This window comes from Dendrobates tinctorius, unplaced genomic scaffold (genome assembly GCF_039654945.1).
Source record: "Dendrobates tinctorius isolate UK_male_01 unplaced genomic scaffold, ASM3965494v1 ptg000326l, whole genome shotgun sequence".
Lineage (NCBI taxonomy): Eukaryota > Metazoa > Chordata > Amphibia > Anura > Dendrobatidae > Dendrobates > Dendrobates tinctorius.
In genome coordinates this window covers 10489718-10503072 of record NW_027361993.1, presented here as the reverse complement: position 1 = coordinate 10503072, position 13355 = coordinate 10489718, and the positions used below count along the sequence as shown (strand labels likewise).

The following is a 13355-nucleotide window of genomic DNA, read 5'->3' as shown; positions in this document are numbered from 1 at the left end:
TGGGGCCCTGCCCAAGCAAGGGGGGCCCACTCGTGGGCGTCGGTACTGGCACTGGGCCCCTCATAGTACAGCGGTGTGTCTGACGGCGGGTGTGCACCACCACCATCAGAAACACTTGATTGCACTATGAGGGACCCTGTGCCAGTGCCCGCGCCCAAGAGTCGGCCTACCCACCTGTCCAGGGCAACGGCACTCGCACGGTGTCGTGCGGTAGGTGGTGACCCCGGCCATGGGGGGGGAGGCAGCACAGTTAGGGAGTTTTAGAAAGTGGCATATGTTGATGTTGGACATTCAGCTGATGCAAAAGGCGAAATAGGTGAAGTACCAGGAAGAGGTGGACCAAAGCAAGCCATTTTTCTGTCACCCTATGTGTCATCAGGGGAAGGTGGGACAAAATCCTTGGAAACCCATGCGTGGTTCATTTTAATGAAGGTTAGATCATCCACATTTTGGGTTGACAGACGGGTCCTTTTTTCTGTCAGGATTGATCCAGCTGCACTGAAGACTCTTTCCGATAGCACACTTGCAGCTGGGCAAGCGAGCTCCTGTAAGGCATATTGGGCCAATTCAGGCCAGGTGTCCAGTTTAGCGGCCCAATAGTCAAAGGGGAATGACCTGTGTGGGAGAACATCGATATGGGAGGAAAAGTAGTTTGTAACCATAGTTGACAACTGCTGTCTCCTGTCACTTTCCATCGATGCAGTATTACCAGTTGTGTGAGCGGTATTTGAAAAATCAGTCCACAACATTGTCATGAAACCCCTGTCTCCAACGCCACTTCTGCTGTGTGCACCACGAACACCTCTGCCAAGCTGCCCCCGGCCCGTACGGCTCGTGTGAGAACCATCACCGCTGCTGTGTGCTGGGAATGCCTCAAGCAACCGATTTACCAGAGTTGCTTGTTTATTAGCCAATATTAGGTCAAGGTTCTCCTGTGGCATGATGTTTTGTAATTTGCCTTTATAGCGTGGATCCAGGATGCTGGCCAACCAGTAGTCATCATCGTTCATCATTTTGCAATGCGGGGGTCCCTTTTTAGGATCCGCAAGGCATAATCTGACATGTGGGCCAATGTTCCCGGTGTCAATGATGCACTGCGAGTGCTGGGTGGAGGAGCACTTTCTGGCAAATCCACATCCCTCCAGTCACGCACAAACCCTGTACCAGACCTTGCCACGCCAACATTTTCACTTGCCCCACGAGATGCATCCTCCTCCCCTAAGTAATCATCCCCATCATCCTCCTCCTCCTCCTCTTCTTCCTCCACCTCGTCCAGGAGAGGTCCCTGAGCAGACAATGGCTGAATGTCATCAAGGATTCCCTCCTCCTCTTCCTCCTCATCAACATTGGCTGCAGACGCCTGCTCCTTAAGGTGCGTCAAAGTTTGCATGAGCAGACGCATAAGTGGGATGCTCATGCTTAGGATGGCGTCGTCTGCGCTTACCAGCCGTGTGCATTCCTCAAAACACTGAAGGACTTTACAAAGGTCTTTCAGCTTCGACCACTGCACACCTGTCAACTCCATGTCTGCTCTCAAAGTGCCTGGCCGTGTATCCTCCCACAAATGCATTATGGCCTGCCTCTGCTCGCACAGCCGCTCCACCATGTGCAGGGTGGAGTTCCACCTTGTTGCAATGTCGATAATGAGGCGGTGGTTGGGAAGGTGGAGCAATCGCTGCAGCTTCTGCATACGAACGGAGTGTACAGGCGACCGGCGGATGTGCGCGCACAGTCTTCGCACCTTCTGGAGCAGGGCTGTTAACTCCGGATAATTTTTGAGGAAGCACTGCACCACCAGGTTCAAGGTGTGAGCCAAGCAAGGTATGTGGCTGAGTTTTGAAAGGGCTATGGCTGCCACAAAATTACGGCCGTTATCACTAACTACCTTGCCTGCCTCAAGATGTACACTGCCCAGCCATGACTCAGTTTGTCGCTTCAAGTACTCGGCCAGCACCTCGGCGGTGTGTCTGTCGCCCAAACACATCATCTGCAACACAGCCTGCTGACGCTTTCCACTAGCTGCTCGATAGGGGGACACATCATGTGCAACAGTGGCAGCTGCAGATGGAGTGCTCGTACAACTGCGCTCTGTGGACGAGCTTTCGCTTCTGGAGGAGGAGGAGGAGGAGGAGGAGGAGGAGGATCGAATGCCTACAGCCAACTGTTTCCTATACCGTGGGCTAGGCAGCACTGTCCCACCACCGCTGTCCCCTGTGGACCCTGCATCCACCACATTAACCCAGTGCGCAGTGATGGACACGTAACGGCCCTGGCCATGCCGACTGGACCATGCATCAGTTGTGAGGTGCACCTTTCCGCTCACTGACTGCTTGAGTGCATGGACAATGCGGTCTTTCACATGATGGTGGAGGGCTGGGATGGCTTTGCGAGAGAAGAAGTGGCGACTGGGTAGGTCATAGCGTGGTACTGCATAGGCCATGAGTTCGCGGAAAGCTGTGCTTTCCACCAACCGAAAGGGCATCATCTCAAACGAGATTAGTTTGGCAATGTGGGCGTTCAAACCCAGTGTACGCGGATGAGAGACTGAGTACTTTCTTGACCTACTCATAGTGTCTGGGAGGGTGAGCTGGACTTGAGAGCTGCATATGGTGGAAGTAGCGGTGGACAGGGCGGACTGAGAGAGGGTTGATGATGGTGATGGAGTTGGTGTTCTTTCTGATGGCCTAGAATCAGTCTTTCGTTGATATAACAGTGGGATTCCCTGACTGCTGTGGTCTTGCAACGACACCTCAACATTTGCTGCTGTGCTAACCGGTGGGCTTACAGTGGAGGAAACAATGTAGCGTTGCTGACTACCTTCGTTGTGATCAGTTGCACATGTGGCACTTGAGGTTTGGTGTTGTGTCCACGTTTGCAAGTGCATGCTGGTTAAATGTCTAAGCATGCAACTGGTATTCAAATTTTTCAGATTTTTCCCTCGGCTAAAGGTCTTTGCGCACTTCTTACAGATAACCTTGGCCTGATCATGAGGATTTTGTTCAAAAAAGTGCCACACTGCACTCTTCCTACTTTGGCAGACATTTTGTGGCCTAGCACGCTGTGATCTTTTGACCCTCTGGACAAGCTGTCCAGCAACTCTTTTGATGTTTGGAACCTGTCTTTGGAGTGCTCCGGGCCTGCCAGATAACAGCTGTTGCGATGTCGATGTCTGCTGTGGATGCTCCTCATCTGAGCTATTGGAAGCAGCACCCTCTTCCCCCAATGGATGCCAATCTGGGTCAACAACTGGGTCATCCATCACCTCCTCTTCTATGTCATGTGCACCTTTCTCTGTGTCACCGTGTATGGTGGTATAGTGTGCGGGAAGGGGCACCTGAGTCTCATCAGGGTCAAAATCTGGCTCTGTACACTGCGAGGACAATGTAGTGCTCTGAGTGAATGTACCAGCAGAATCATCCATCAGCGGCTGTGCATCAGTGCACTCCATGTCAGATTCATCTTGGCCTGGGTAATTCACCATTTCACTTGATAATCCAGGCATGGTATGTGAAAACAGCTCCATGGAGTAATCAGTAGTATGGCCTGCGTCATCCTTCAATCTTGGTTGGGGTGAAGGACACAAGGAAAGGTGTGGTTCATGAACATGAGCCTCCAATGACGACTCAGTGCTTTTACTTTTTACAACTGAAGAAGAGGAGGCGATAGAGCTGGAGGCTGAGTCAGCAATGTAAGACAAAACTTTTTCCTGATGCTCTGCCTTTAAAAGCGGTTTGCCAACTCCTAGAAAACTAAGCGTTCGAGGCCTTATGTAGCCAGACGATGACGCAGGGTCAGCACCTCCTGCATTCGGTCCTATTTTGCTTTTGCCACTACCATCAGATCCACCACCAACACCATCATTACCAGCTGCCAACCCCTGCCCAATTCCACGGCCTCTTCCACCAGCCTTCCTCATTTTTGGTAGAAATGTAGACAAAATCCAACAAACTATATAGTAATGTAAAACAAGGTACAAGGTGTCTATAGGACAGGGGAGATTTAGAATTTCTGCACACACTTGTGGACAGTGGACACTTTTGGATTGTGTGAGGCCCACTGATATCTGAGCGCTATGTGACAGGCTCGATGGCACAGCTGCCTGTGACCAAAGTGACGAGAGGATAATGGAGATTTTGAATCTCTGCGCACACTTTTGGACACTGGACACTTGTGGATTGAGTGAGGCCCACTGATATCTGAGCGCTATGTGACAGGCTCGATGGCACAGCTGCCTGTGACCAAAGTGACGAGAGGATAATGGAGATTTTGAATCTCTGCGCACACTTTTGGACACTGGACACTTGTGGATTGTGTGAGGCCCACTGATATCTGAGCGCTATGTGACACGCTCGATGGCACAGCTGCCTGTGACCAAAGTGACGAGAGGATAATGGAGATTTTGAATCTCTGCGCACACTTTTGGACACTGGACACTTGTGGATTGTGTGAGGCCCACTGATATCTGAGCGCTATGTGACACGCTCGATGGCACAGCTGCCTGTGACCAAAGTGACGAGAGGATAATGGAGATTTTGAATCTCTGCGCACACTTTTGGACACTGGACACTTGTGGATTGTGTGAGGCCCACTGATATCTGAGCGCTATGTGACACGCTCGATGGCACAGCTGCCTGTGACCAAAGTGACGAGAGGATAATGGAGATTTTGAATCTCTGCGCACACTTTTGGACACTGGACACTTGTGGATTGTGTGAGGCCCACTGATATCTGAGCGCTATGTGACACGCTCGATGGCACAGCTGCCTGTGACCAAAGTGACGAGAGGATAATGGAGATTTTGAATCTCTTCGCACACTTTTGGACACTGGACACTTGTGGATTGTGTGAGGCCCACTGATATCTGAGCGCTATGTGACACGCTCGATGGCACAGCTGCCTGTGACCAAAGTGACGAGAGGATAATGGAGATTTTGAATCTCTGCGCACACTTTTGGACACTGGACACTTGTGGATTGTGTGAGGCCCACTGATATCTGAGCGCTATGTGACACGCTCGATGGCACAGCTGCCTGTGACCAAAGTGACGAGAGGATAATGGAGATTTTGAATCTCTGCGCACACTTTTGGACACTGGACACTTGTGGATTGTGTGAGGCCCACTGATATCTGAGCGCTATGCGACAGGCTCGATGGCACAGCTGCCTGTGACCAAAGTGACGAGAGGATAATCGAGATTGTGAATCTCTGCGCACACTTTTGGACACTGGACACTTGTGGATTGTGTGAGGCCCACTGATATCTGAGCGCTATGTGACACGCTCGATGGCACAGCTGCCTGTGACCAAAGTGACGAGAGGATAATGGAGATTTTGAATCTCTGCGCACACTTTTGGACACTGGACACTTGTGGATTGTGTGAGGCCCACTGATATCTGAGCGCTATGTGACACGCTCGATGGCACAGCTGCCTGTGACCAAAGTGACGAGAGGATAATGGAGATTTTGAATCTCTGCGCACACGGACACTGGACACTTGTGGATTGTGTGAGGCCCACTGATATCTGAGCGCTATGTGACACGCTCGATGGCACAGCTGCCTGTGACCAAAGTGACGAGAGGATAATGGAGATTTTGAATCTCTGCGCACACTTTTGGACACTGGACACTTGTGGATTGTGTGAGGCCCACTGATATCTGAGCGCTATGTGACACGCTCGATGGCACAGCTGCCTGTGACCAAAGTGACAAGAGGATAATGGAGATTTTGAATCTCTGCGCACACTTTTGGACACTGGACACTTGTGGATTGTGTGAGGCCCACTGATATCTGAGCGCTATGTGACACGCTCGATGGCACAGCTGCCTGTGACCAAAGTGACGAGAGGATAATGGAGATTTTGAATCTCTGTGCACACTTTTGGACACTGGACACTTGTGGATTGTGTGAGGCCCACTGATATCTGAGCGCTATGTGACAGGCTCGATGGCACAGCTGCCTGTGACCAAAGTGACGAGAGGATAATGGAGATTTTGAATCTCTGCGCACACTTTTGGACACTGGACACTTGTGGATTGTGTGAGGCCCACTGATATCTGAGCGCTATGTGACACGCTCGATGGCACAGCTGCCTGTGACCAAAGTGACGAGAGGATAATGGAGATTTTGAATCTCTGCGCACACTTTTGGACACTGGACACTTGTGGATTGTGTGAGGCCCACTGATATCTGAGCGCTATGTGACAGGCTCGATGGCACAGCTGCCTGTGACCAAAGTGACGAGAGGATAATGGAGATTTTGAATCTCTGCGCACACTTTTGGACACTGGACACTTGTGGATTGTGTGAGGCCCACTGATATCTGAGCGCTATGTGACACGCTCGATGGCACAGCTGCCTGTGACCAAAGTGACGAGAGGATAATGGAGATTTTGAATCTCTGCGCACACTTTTGGACACTGGACACTTGTGGATTGTGTGAGGCCCACTGATATCTGAGCGCTATGTGACACGCTCGATGGCACAGCTGCCTGTGACCAAAGTGACGAGAGGATAATGGAGATTTTGAATCTCTGCGCACACTTTTGGACACTGGACACTTGTGGATTGTGTGAGGCCCACTGATATCTGAGCGCTATGTGACAGGCTCGATGGCACAGCTGCCTGTGACCAAAGTGACGAGAGGTAATGGAGATTTTGAATCTCTGCGCACACTTTTGGACACTGGACACTTGTGGATTGTGTGAGGCCCACTGATATCTGAGCGCTATGTGACACGCTCGATGGCACAGCTGCCTGTGACCAAAGTGACGAGAGGATAATGGAGATTTTGAATCTCTGCGCACACTTTTGGACACTGGACACTTGTGGATTGTGTGAGGCCCACTGATATCTGAGCGCTGTGTGACACGCTCGATGGCACAGCTGCCTGTGACCAAAGTGACGAGAGGATATGGAGATTTTGAATCTCTGCGCACACTTTTGGACACTGGACACTTGTGGATTGTGTGAGGCCCACTGATATCTGAGCGCTATATGACACGCTCGATGGCACAGCTGCCTGTGACCAAAGTGACGAGAGGATAATGGAGATTTTGAATCTCTGCGCACACTTTTGGACACTGGACACTTGTGGATTGTGTGAGGCCCACTGATATCCGAGCGCTATGTGACAGGCTCGATGGCACAGCTGTGACAAAAGTGACTAGAGGATAAGGGAGATTGGATTGCTTTTAAAAAAGCAGTTTACGGAGCAGTGGGTAAACAGCAATGCCAGCGTGTCAGGAAGCCTTAAAAGGCAGCCCAACAACCAACACCACTGATACACCACAATATAGCCTCCCCTTGCACTGCACACACAGTGACTTCTGTGTTGTGCAGGCCAAATCGCTAGCAGCAGAAGCAGTTTTTTTGTCTTCTTCCCTGCCTAACGCTCTCCCTACAGAATCAGCAGCAACCTCTCCCTATACTAAGATCGGCAGAAGTAAGATGGCGGTCGGCGTGCACGCCCTTTTATACCCCCTGTGACACCCACCAAAGCAAGCCAATCACTTGCATGCCCTTCTGAAAGATGGTGGTGACCCGTGCCTAGGTCATCACGTTGCCCACAGTGTCCGTGGATCCTGATTGGCTGAAAAAGAGCGCAAAACAAACTTTTGAAACGCGACTTTGGCGCGTAAGTCGCCGACCTCGTGGCCGACCTCATCCTAGGGTCGGGTTTCGTTTCATGAAACCCGACTTTGACAAAAGTCGGCGACTTTTGAATTTTTTCGACCCGTTTCGCTCAACTCTAGTGCAGAGATGTGGGTGGGATAATGGGCGCATGGAGCAGTGTATATATGCATGTATTTTAATAGTGACACAACTGTTAGCTGCAGCTGCTGGCTTCTGCCTCCTGTGACCCACTCCCCCTGCTCTGCCTCTGCACCCTCACAGCCACAGCTGGACTATAGTCCGCAAAATAAAAAATACGGTATCTTTTTTTTTTAACCTCCATGTGCGCCTCCCACAGCAAGGCAGGACGCAGCGCCCAGTCGGGTGCCTACCCTGCCTACCCCTCGCCCCAGCCCAGCTTTAGGACAGTGCAGATCTGTGATTTTTTTTCTCATGCCAATTCAGTATTTTGCGGGTGCATCTGATAATTGAACCATGCACACCCATACAAGACTATGGGTGCGTGTGAAACATCGGACTGCACTCGGACAGAGTTTGATCCGAGTGACATTAGTATAGTCGGCCCGATGCTCTCACATGAGAGAACCGCAGCCCATACGAGTGAGCCCTTACTGTACGACCGGGGCTCGGGACCGCTGTTCTAATGACCGGTGGGGGTGTGAGAAATGGGCCCCTAGTGATCACACAGTCACACAGCTATCTTGTGGAAGTGTAAAAAAATGTCCTTTGTATTACAATAAGCCCTTTAAAACAACAAAATGTACAAAATCTGGGATCAAAAGGATTGATAGCTGCAGAATAACGAGATGTTCGGGATTATTAGACACTTGTAAGAGGACAGAAAATGAAACATCTTCTGCAGACACTTTGTGTCGTAGATTTACCTCATATGTTGCTTCCGTTCAGTCCCTATCTGGTCTATCAGATTGTTTTTTTATGGGCTCTTATTGTGACTGAGGTTTTTTTTTTCATGTTCAATGCCAGGTTCCTCCATATGCTGACCATTAAAGGCACACTTCCTGGCTTTGAAGAGGGGAGTTGTATTTCACAGGCACATGTCAGGCTCCCTTCATAGACAGGAGGTTGTAAAATGTCTGAGGTGACGGCCGCCTGCCTGAGAGGACCAATCATGGCCCCCACCTCAACTGTTCGCAGCCAAAGTACATATGATCTCTCGAGCATAGGGGTCCTATATAAAACATGCATGCGTAGTTCACACCAAAAAAATGTCTGATTTTCATCCAGATAGAACGGTGGAGGGATAAAAGGGTGGTGTCGCCAGGGAGTCTATGTTTGACCCTCAGTGTCTCCTACCTGGCAAGGCTGCCCTGCCTCCCTTGTTAACTGTCAGGTCCTTGGGATTAGTCATTCAGGTATCTGAATGGATAGAAGGTTTTTGGTTATCAGGCTTGAGCTTTTGCTGTGGTTATTGGTGGTAACTGATGGATATGGAAAATCTAGAAAAGTTGTTCAATATAAATTTTGCATTTGTATGATTATAAATTTGAATTAAAGGCCATGGCCAATTTTATCTACCCAAGTCATCGTGTCAGAACGTTTATTTATGCGGTGCAGGCTCAGACTGACCCATTGGGGAACAGAGGAATCCCTCGGTGGGCCCCAGTGCAAATCAGGGACCCCAGCCTTACTGTATGGGCAGTACCTGTCATAATTCAAACACATGAAGGAAAACAGGTGACTGGCACAGCTGCACAACTCCGGAAAATCAAGGCGGCATCAGCTCCAGGGACACGGGTGCCAAACATGAAATAATGTTGAGTCAATGTCCAAATTCACCATTCAATGAAGAAAATGGCACGTACCGTCCCAGACCAATATCCATTATTGTGGATTCACATGAACAAAGACAGGGAAGCTTGCTGGTGGAAACGTACTAGACGACGGCTGTTTCGACACGTAGAAGCGCATTGTAGAATTCACTTGATTCACTGTTCAGAAAAAAGCAGCATCTCATCATTCATTAACCAAACTACCCAGTTTATTATTATATAGAGATATAGGTACATTTGTTAATGTTACTGGGGGGCCCTTGGCACCTAAGGCTGACTGATACGCTGTATAGGTAATCTATAAGTGTGACATCATGTAATCCTATAGTGGGTGCTGCCATTTGTTTTAAAGTGGATTTTGTCAATAAATCAATACCTACTCTAGCTAGTTAATCCCATCCTGAGCAATGTGTGATTGGTGCAGATCCCAACTTGTGGCCGGGGTTTCCCACACTCCAGCTCACATCTTGCCCCCAGCAGCCTCTATTATCTCCTGGATTGGAGCAGATGGACACATGTCCATTGTCCCCGCAGCGGTGGGATTGGAGGGTGAGTGTGGGAACCTCTTGTAAGTCCGCTCTCCACACATCATTATGCAGGGAGAGGGGTATATAGAGGGGAGGCCGCTCACTAGTAGTCAGACAGCTCCTGCCCCACACAGCACAAGACTACAGACTGCCAGACCTGCACCATGGCCCCATGTAATATGAGGACCCCGGACCACCAGGCTGACAGCGGCCTCAGAAAGGTAAGAGCCCCCCGACTAGTGGCAGCGTCCCCCCCATATATCTACACGTAGAAACTTATAGGAACAGGAGTCGGATGTTTTCCAAGTTGTCATCCATAGACATGGCCACTGGCGCAGGGTAATAATGAGAGATTCTTCTTTTCTGCAGCTGAGGAAGCCAGTGATTGAGAAGATGAGGAGAGATCGGATTAACAGCAGCATTGAGCAGCTCCGCATCTTACTGGAGAAGGAGTTTCAGAGACATCAGCTCCCCTCCAAACCGGAGAAAGCCGATATCCTGGAGATGACGGTCACCTTCCTGCAGCGGCACATGGCGGAGAGAGGTAAGTGTCGTGTCCGCACTCCTCACACCCCTCACATGTTTCTTAAAGTACTAATTGGGTACCACAAACCCCTCATTGGATGAGCGCCGTGTTTATTATATTGCTTCTTAAAGTAGGGTCATACATCTGTTTTCTCTGCATATGAAAAAAATGGTCTGATTATTCTGATCTGACTGTGATGTCATCCGAGTGCGATCTGATTTTTCACGGTTACATAGACTTGCATTCCCAATTTTGTTCAGGCACTCAGGTCAAAATTGGAGGGCTCCGATTTTTTTCTTCCTCTGACATGTGAAGAGACCCATAGAGTATCATAGGTATAAGTGCTAACCTTAAAAAACCTATACAGCACTCGTCTGGGAAAATTGGTTGTGTGCACAAGCCCTTATAGAGAGCAGAGCAGCCGGTGATGGACGCTGTCACTGACATGTTATCTTTCCTGTTCTAGATGTCACAGCCTCCAGCCAGGCCCAGAGAGAAGGCTACTCCACCTGCGCTCAGGACGCCGTCACCTTCCTGACCCAGCACAAACAGAGTGACCTCCAGGTCCAGCTGCTGCAGAACCTTCATGGGGCTCACACTGTGGTATACAGGGCCGCATCTCCCCCTGTATCTTCTGTCTACCAGACCCCCAACAAATCCAGCCCCCCAGACAGCAGCAAAGCCTTGTGGAGACCCTGGTAGTGACTGTATCCATTATGTGAGTGTGGACTGGGAGTTGTGTATCCCCAGTATACCTGAGAACAGGGATCTGTGTACCCCCAGTATACCCGAGAGCGGGGAACTGTGTACCCCCAGTATACCAGACAGTGGGGAGCTGTATACCCCCTGTATATGTGGAAGCTGTGTACCCCTCCAGTACAGCAGAGAACTGTGTACCCCCAGTATACCTGAGAATTGTGTACCCCAGCACACCCCAGAGAAGGGGATGAGATGCCTTCTGCCAGTCACTAATGTCTCATCATGTGATGGGAGATGGTGTAATTACTACGTGATTTAATAATCAATCATATTATTGGTTCTATATTTTCCTATGTAGAGACCGTCCCAGTCCTACATGGACACTATGGCCCCAATTTATCAAGTCCGGCAAAGTTTTTGCACAACTTTGTGTTGTGCAAAAATTTTGTGAATTTTCAAATTGATTTTCATTAGAGTTTTGGCATAATCTCTTTGTTAAATTAAGGCCATTGCAGGAATATTCCCAGTGATACAATGTATTGGATTATATATAGTGTGTACCGGCTCTATAGAGAGTGACGTATTGTATGTATATATCAGAGCTCCAGTGCAAAGCATTGCAGAATAATGGAGGTGAGACCCCCGGCCTGATATATACAGTAGATATTATGTATCATTCAGTCCTGTAATCCTACAGACTTCTGTACAGTAATATGCGCTTTCAGCGTGTATCAGCTTTATATAAATTCCTAGCGTGCTGTAATGTATATCAGATGATATAGTGGATATGGATGATTAGTGTGGTCACATATTGGCTTTAGTTGTATCATATTTTATATGTGAATGCTGCCATGTACATTACATTGGGATTTAAGTACTTTATTACTTTATTTTCTGTTTGCAATATTTGCAGTAATCTTATATACAATGTATATTATTAGTACAGGACTCGTTCAACTACTTACAGTATATGGCAAGGTGCGCAATATTTGCAGCCAGTACTATATATTTATTTTTTGTGGGTATGCAACATTTGCAAGAATTGTCACGATGTCATCTTTATCTTATTATAATATAATTTAACGTGTATTGTATTATAGTGACACATTTATATTTGTGATGTCTATGTGATATGTCTAGATCTCGATGCTTGGCTGATAAATTAGAGAATATTTCTGTAAATGTCAGATGCTTTTTCTTATGAAAGTTGAGAATTCTCTATAATAAAATGTTTTCACTGAACACTATCCATTGTTTGTTTTTTCTGTTTAAATTTTTTTTATCATTAGTAAGTCAATTTTTAAATCTATGATAATGAAGCTGTTAGATTTTGGTGGCATCTTGAGTCATGTGATGTGTCAGGTACCATTTAAAATGAGTCTGCTACCTGCAAAACACTGTCATTGATAAAAACATTTAGTATTTAGGTACAGTTGTGCTCAAAAGTTTACATACCCCGGCAGTGATAACACCAAAACTTTTCTCCACTCATGGTTAGTGGTTGGGTGAAGCCATTTATTGTTAAGCTACTGTGTTTTCTTTTTTTAAATCATAATAACAGCCCAAAACATCCCAATGACCCTGATCAAAAGTTCACATACCCCATTTTTTAATACGGTGCATTGCCCCCTCTAACATCAATGACAGCTTGAAGACTTTTGTGGTAGTTGTGGATGAGGTTCTTTATTTTCTCAGATGGTAAAGCTGCCCACTCATCTTGGCAAAAAGCCTCCAGTTCCTGTAAATTTCTGGGCTGTCTAGCATGAACTGTGCGCTTGAGAACTCCCCAGAGTGGCTCAATGATATTGAGGTCAGGAGACTGAGATGGCCACTTGACTTGGCCTTGTGTTTTGGATCGTTGTCATGTTGGAACGTCCAAGTACGTCCCATGCGCAGCTTCAGGGCTGATGATCGCAGATTTGCCTCCAGTATTTGCTAATAACATGCTGCATTCATCTTTCCTTCAACTTTGACCAAGTTTCTTGCACCTTTGTAGCTCACACATCCCCAAAATATCAGCAATCCACCTCTTTGCTTTACAGTAGGAATGGTGTTCCTTTCAGTGACTTCTATCCAAATGTAATGTTTATGGTTGTGGCCAAAAATTTCAATTTTGGTCTCATCACTCCAAATTACCTTGTTCCAGAAGTTTTGAGGCTTGTCTCTGTGTTGTTTTGTGT

The 13355-nt window shown here is 48.1% G+C and overlaps 1 protein-coding gene across 1 annotated transcript; it reads left to right on the top strand.

Moving 5' to 3' along the window:
- Positions 1-10068: 10068 nt before the first annotated feature.
- LOC141074145 (transcription factor HES-5-like) lies at positions 10069-12422 on the top strand. The gene is made up of 3 exons (XM_073561679.1): positions 10069-10171; positions 10320-10494; positions 10943-12422. The coding sequence occupies exons 1-3, from the start codon at positions 10115-10117 to the stop codon at positions 11176-11178; spliced, it is 468 nt and encodes a 155-aa protein (XP_073417780.1). The 5' UTR covers positions 10069-10114; the 3' UTR covers positions 11179-12422.
- The last annotated feature ends 933 nt before the right edge of the window (positions 12423-13355 follow it).

What these genes read in the sequence shown, in the direction of transcription:
- LOC141074145 (XM_073561679.1), top strand. Translation starts at nt 10,115, where the DNA reads ATGGCCCCATGTAATATGAGGACCCCGGACCACCAGGCTGACAGCGGC. An exon ending in CTGACAGCGGCCTCAGAAAG is followed by an intron (nt 10,172 to 10,319) that starts GTAAGAGCCCCC and finishes TCTTTTCTGCAG; the next exon opens with CTGAGGAAGCCAGTGATTGA. An exon ending in GCGGCACATGGCGGAGAGAG is followed by an intron (nt 10,495 to 10,942) that starts GTAAGTGTCGTG and finishes TTCCTGTTCTAG; the next exon opens with ATGTCACAGCCTCCAGCCAG.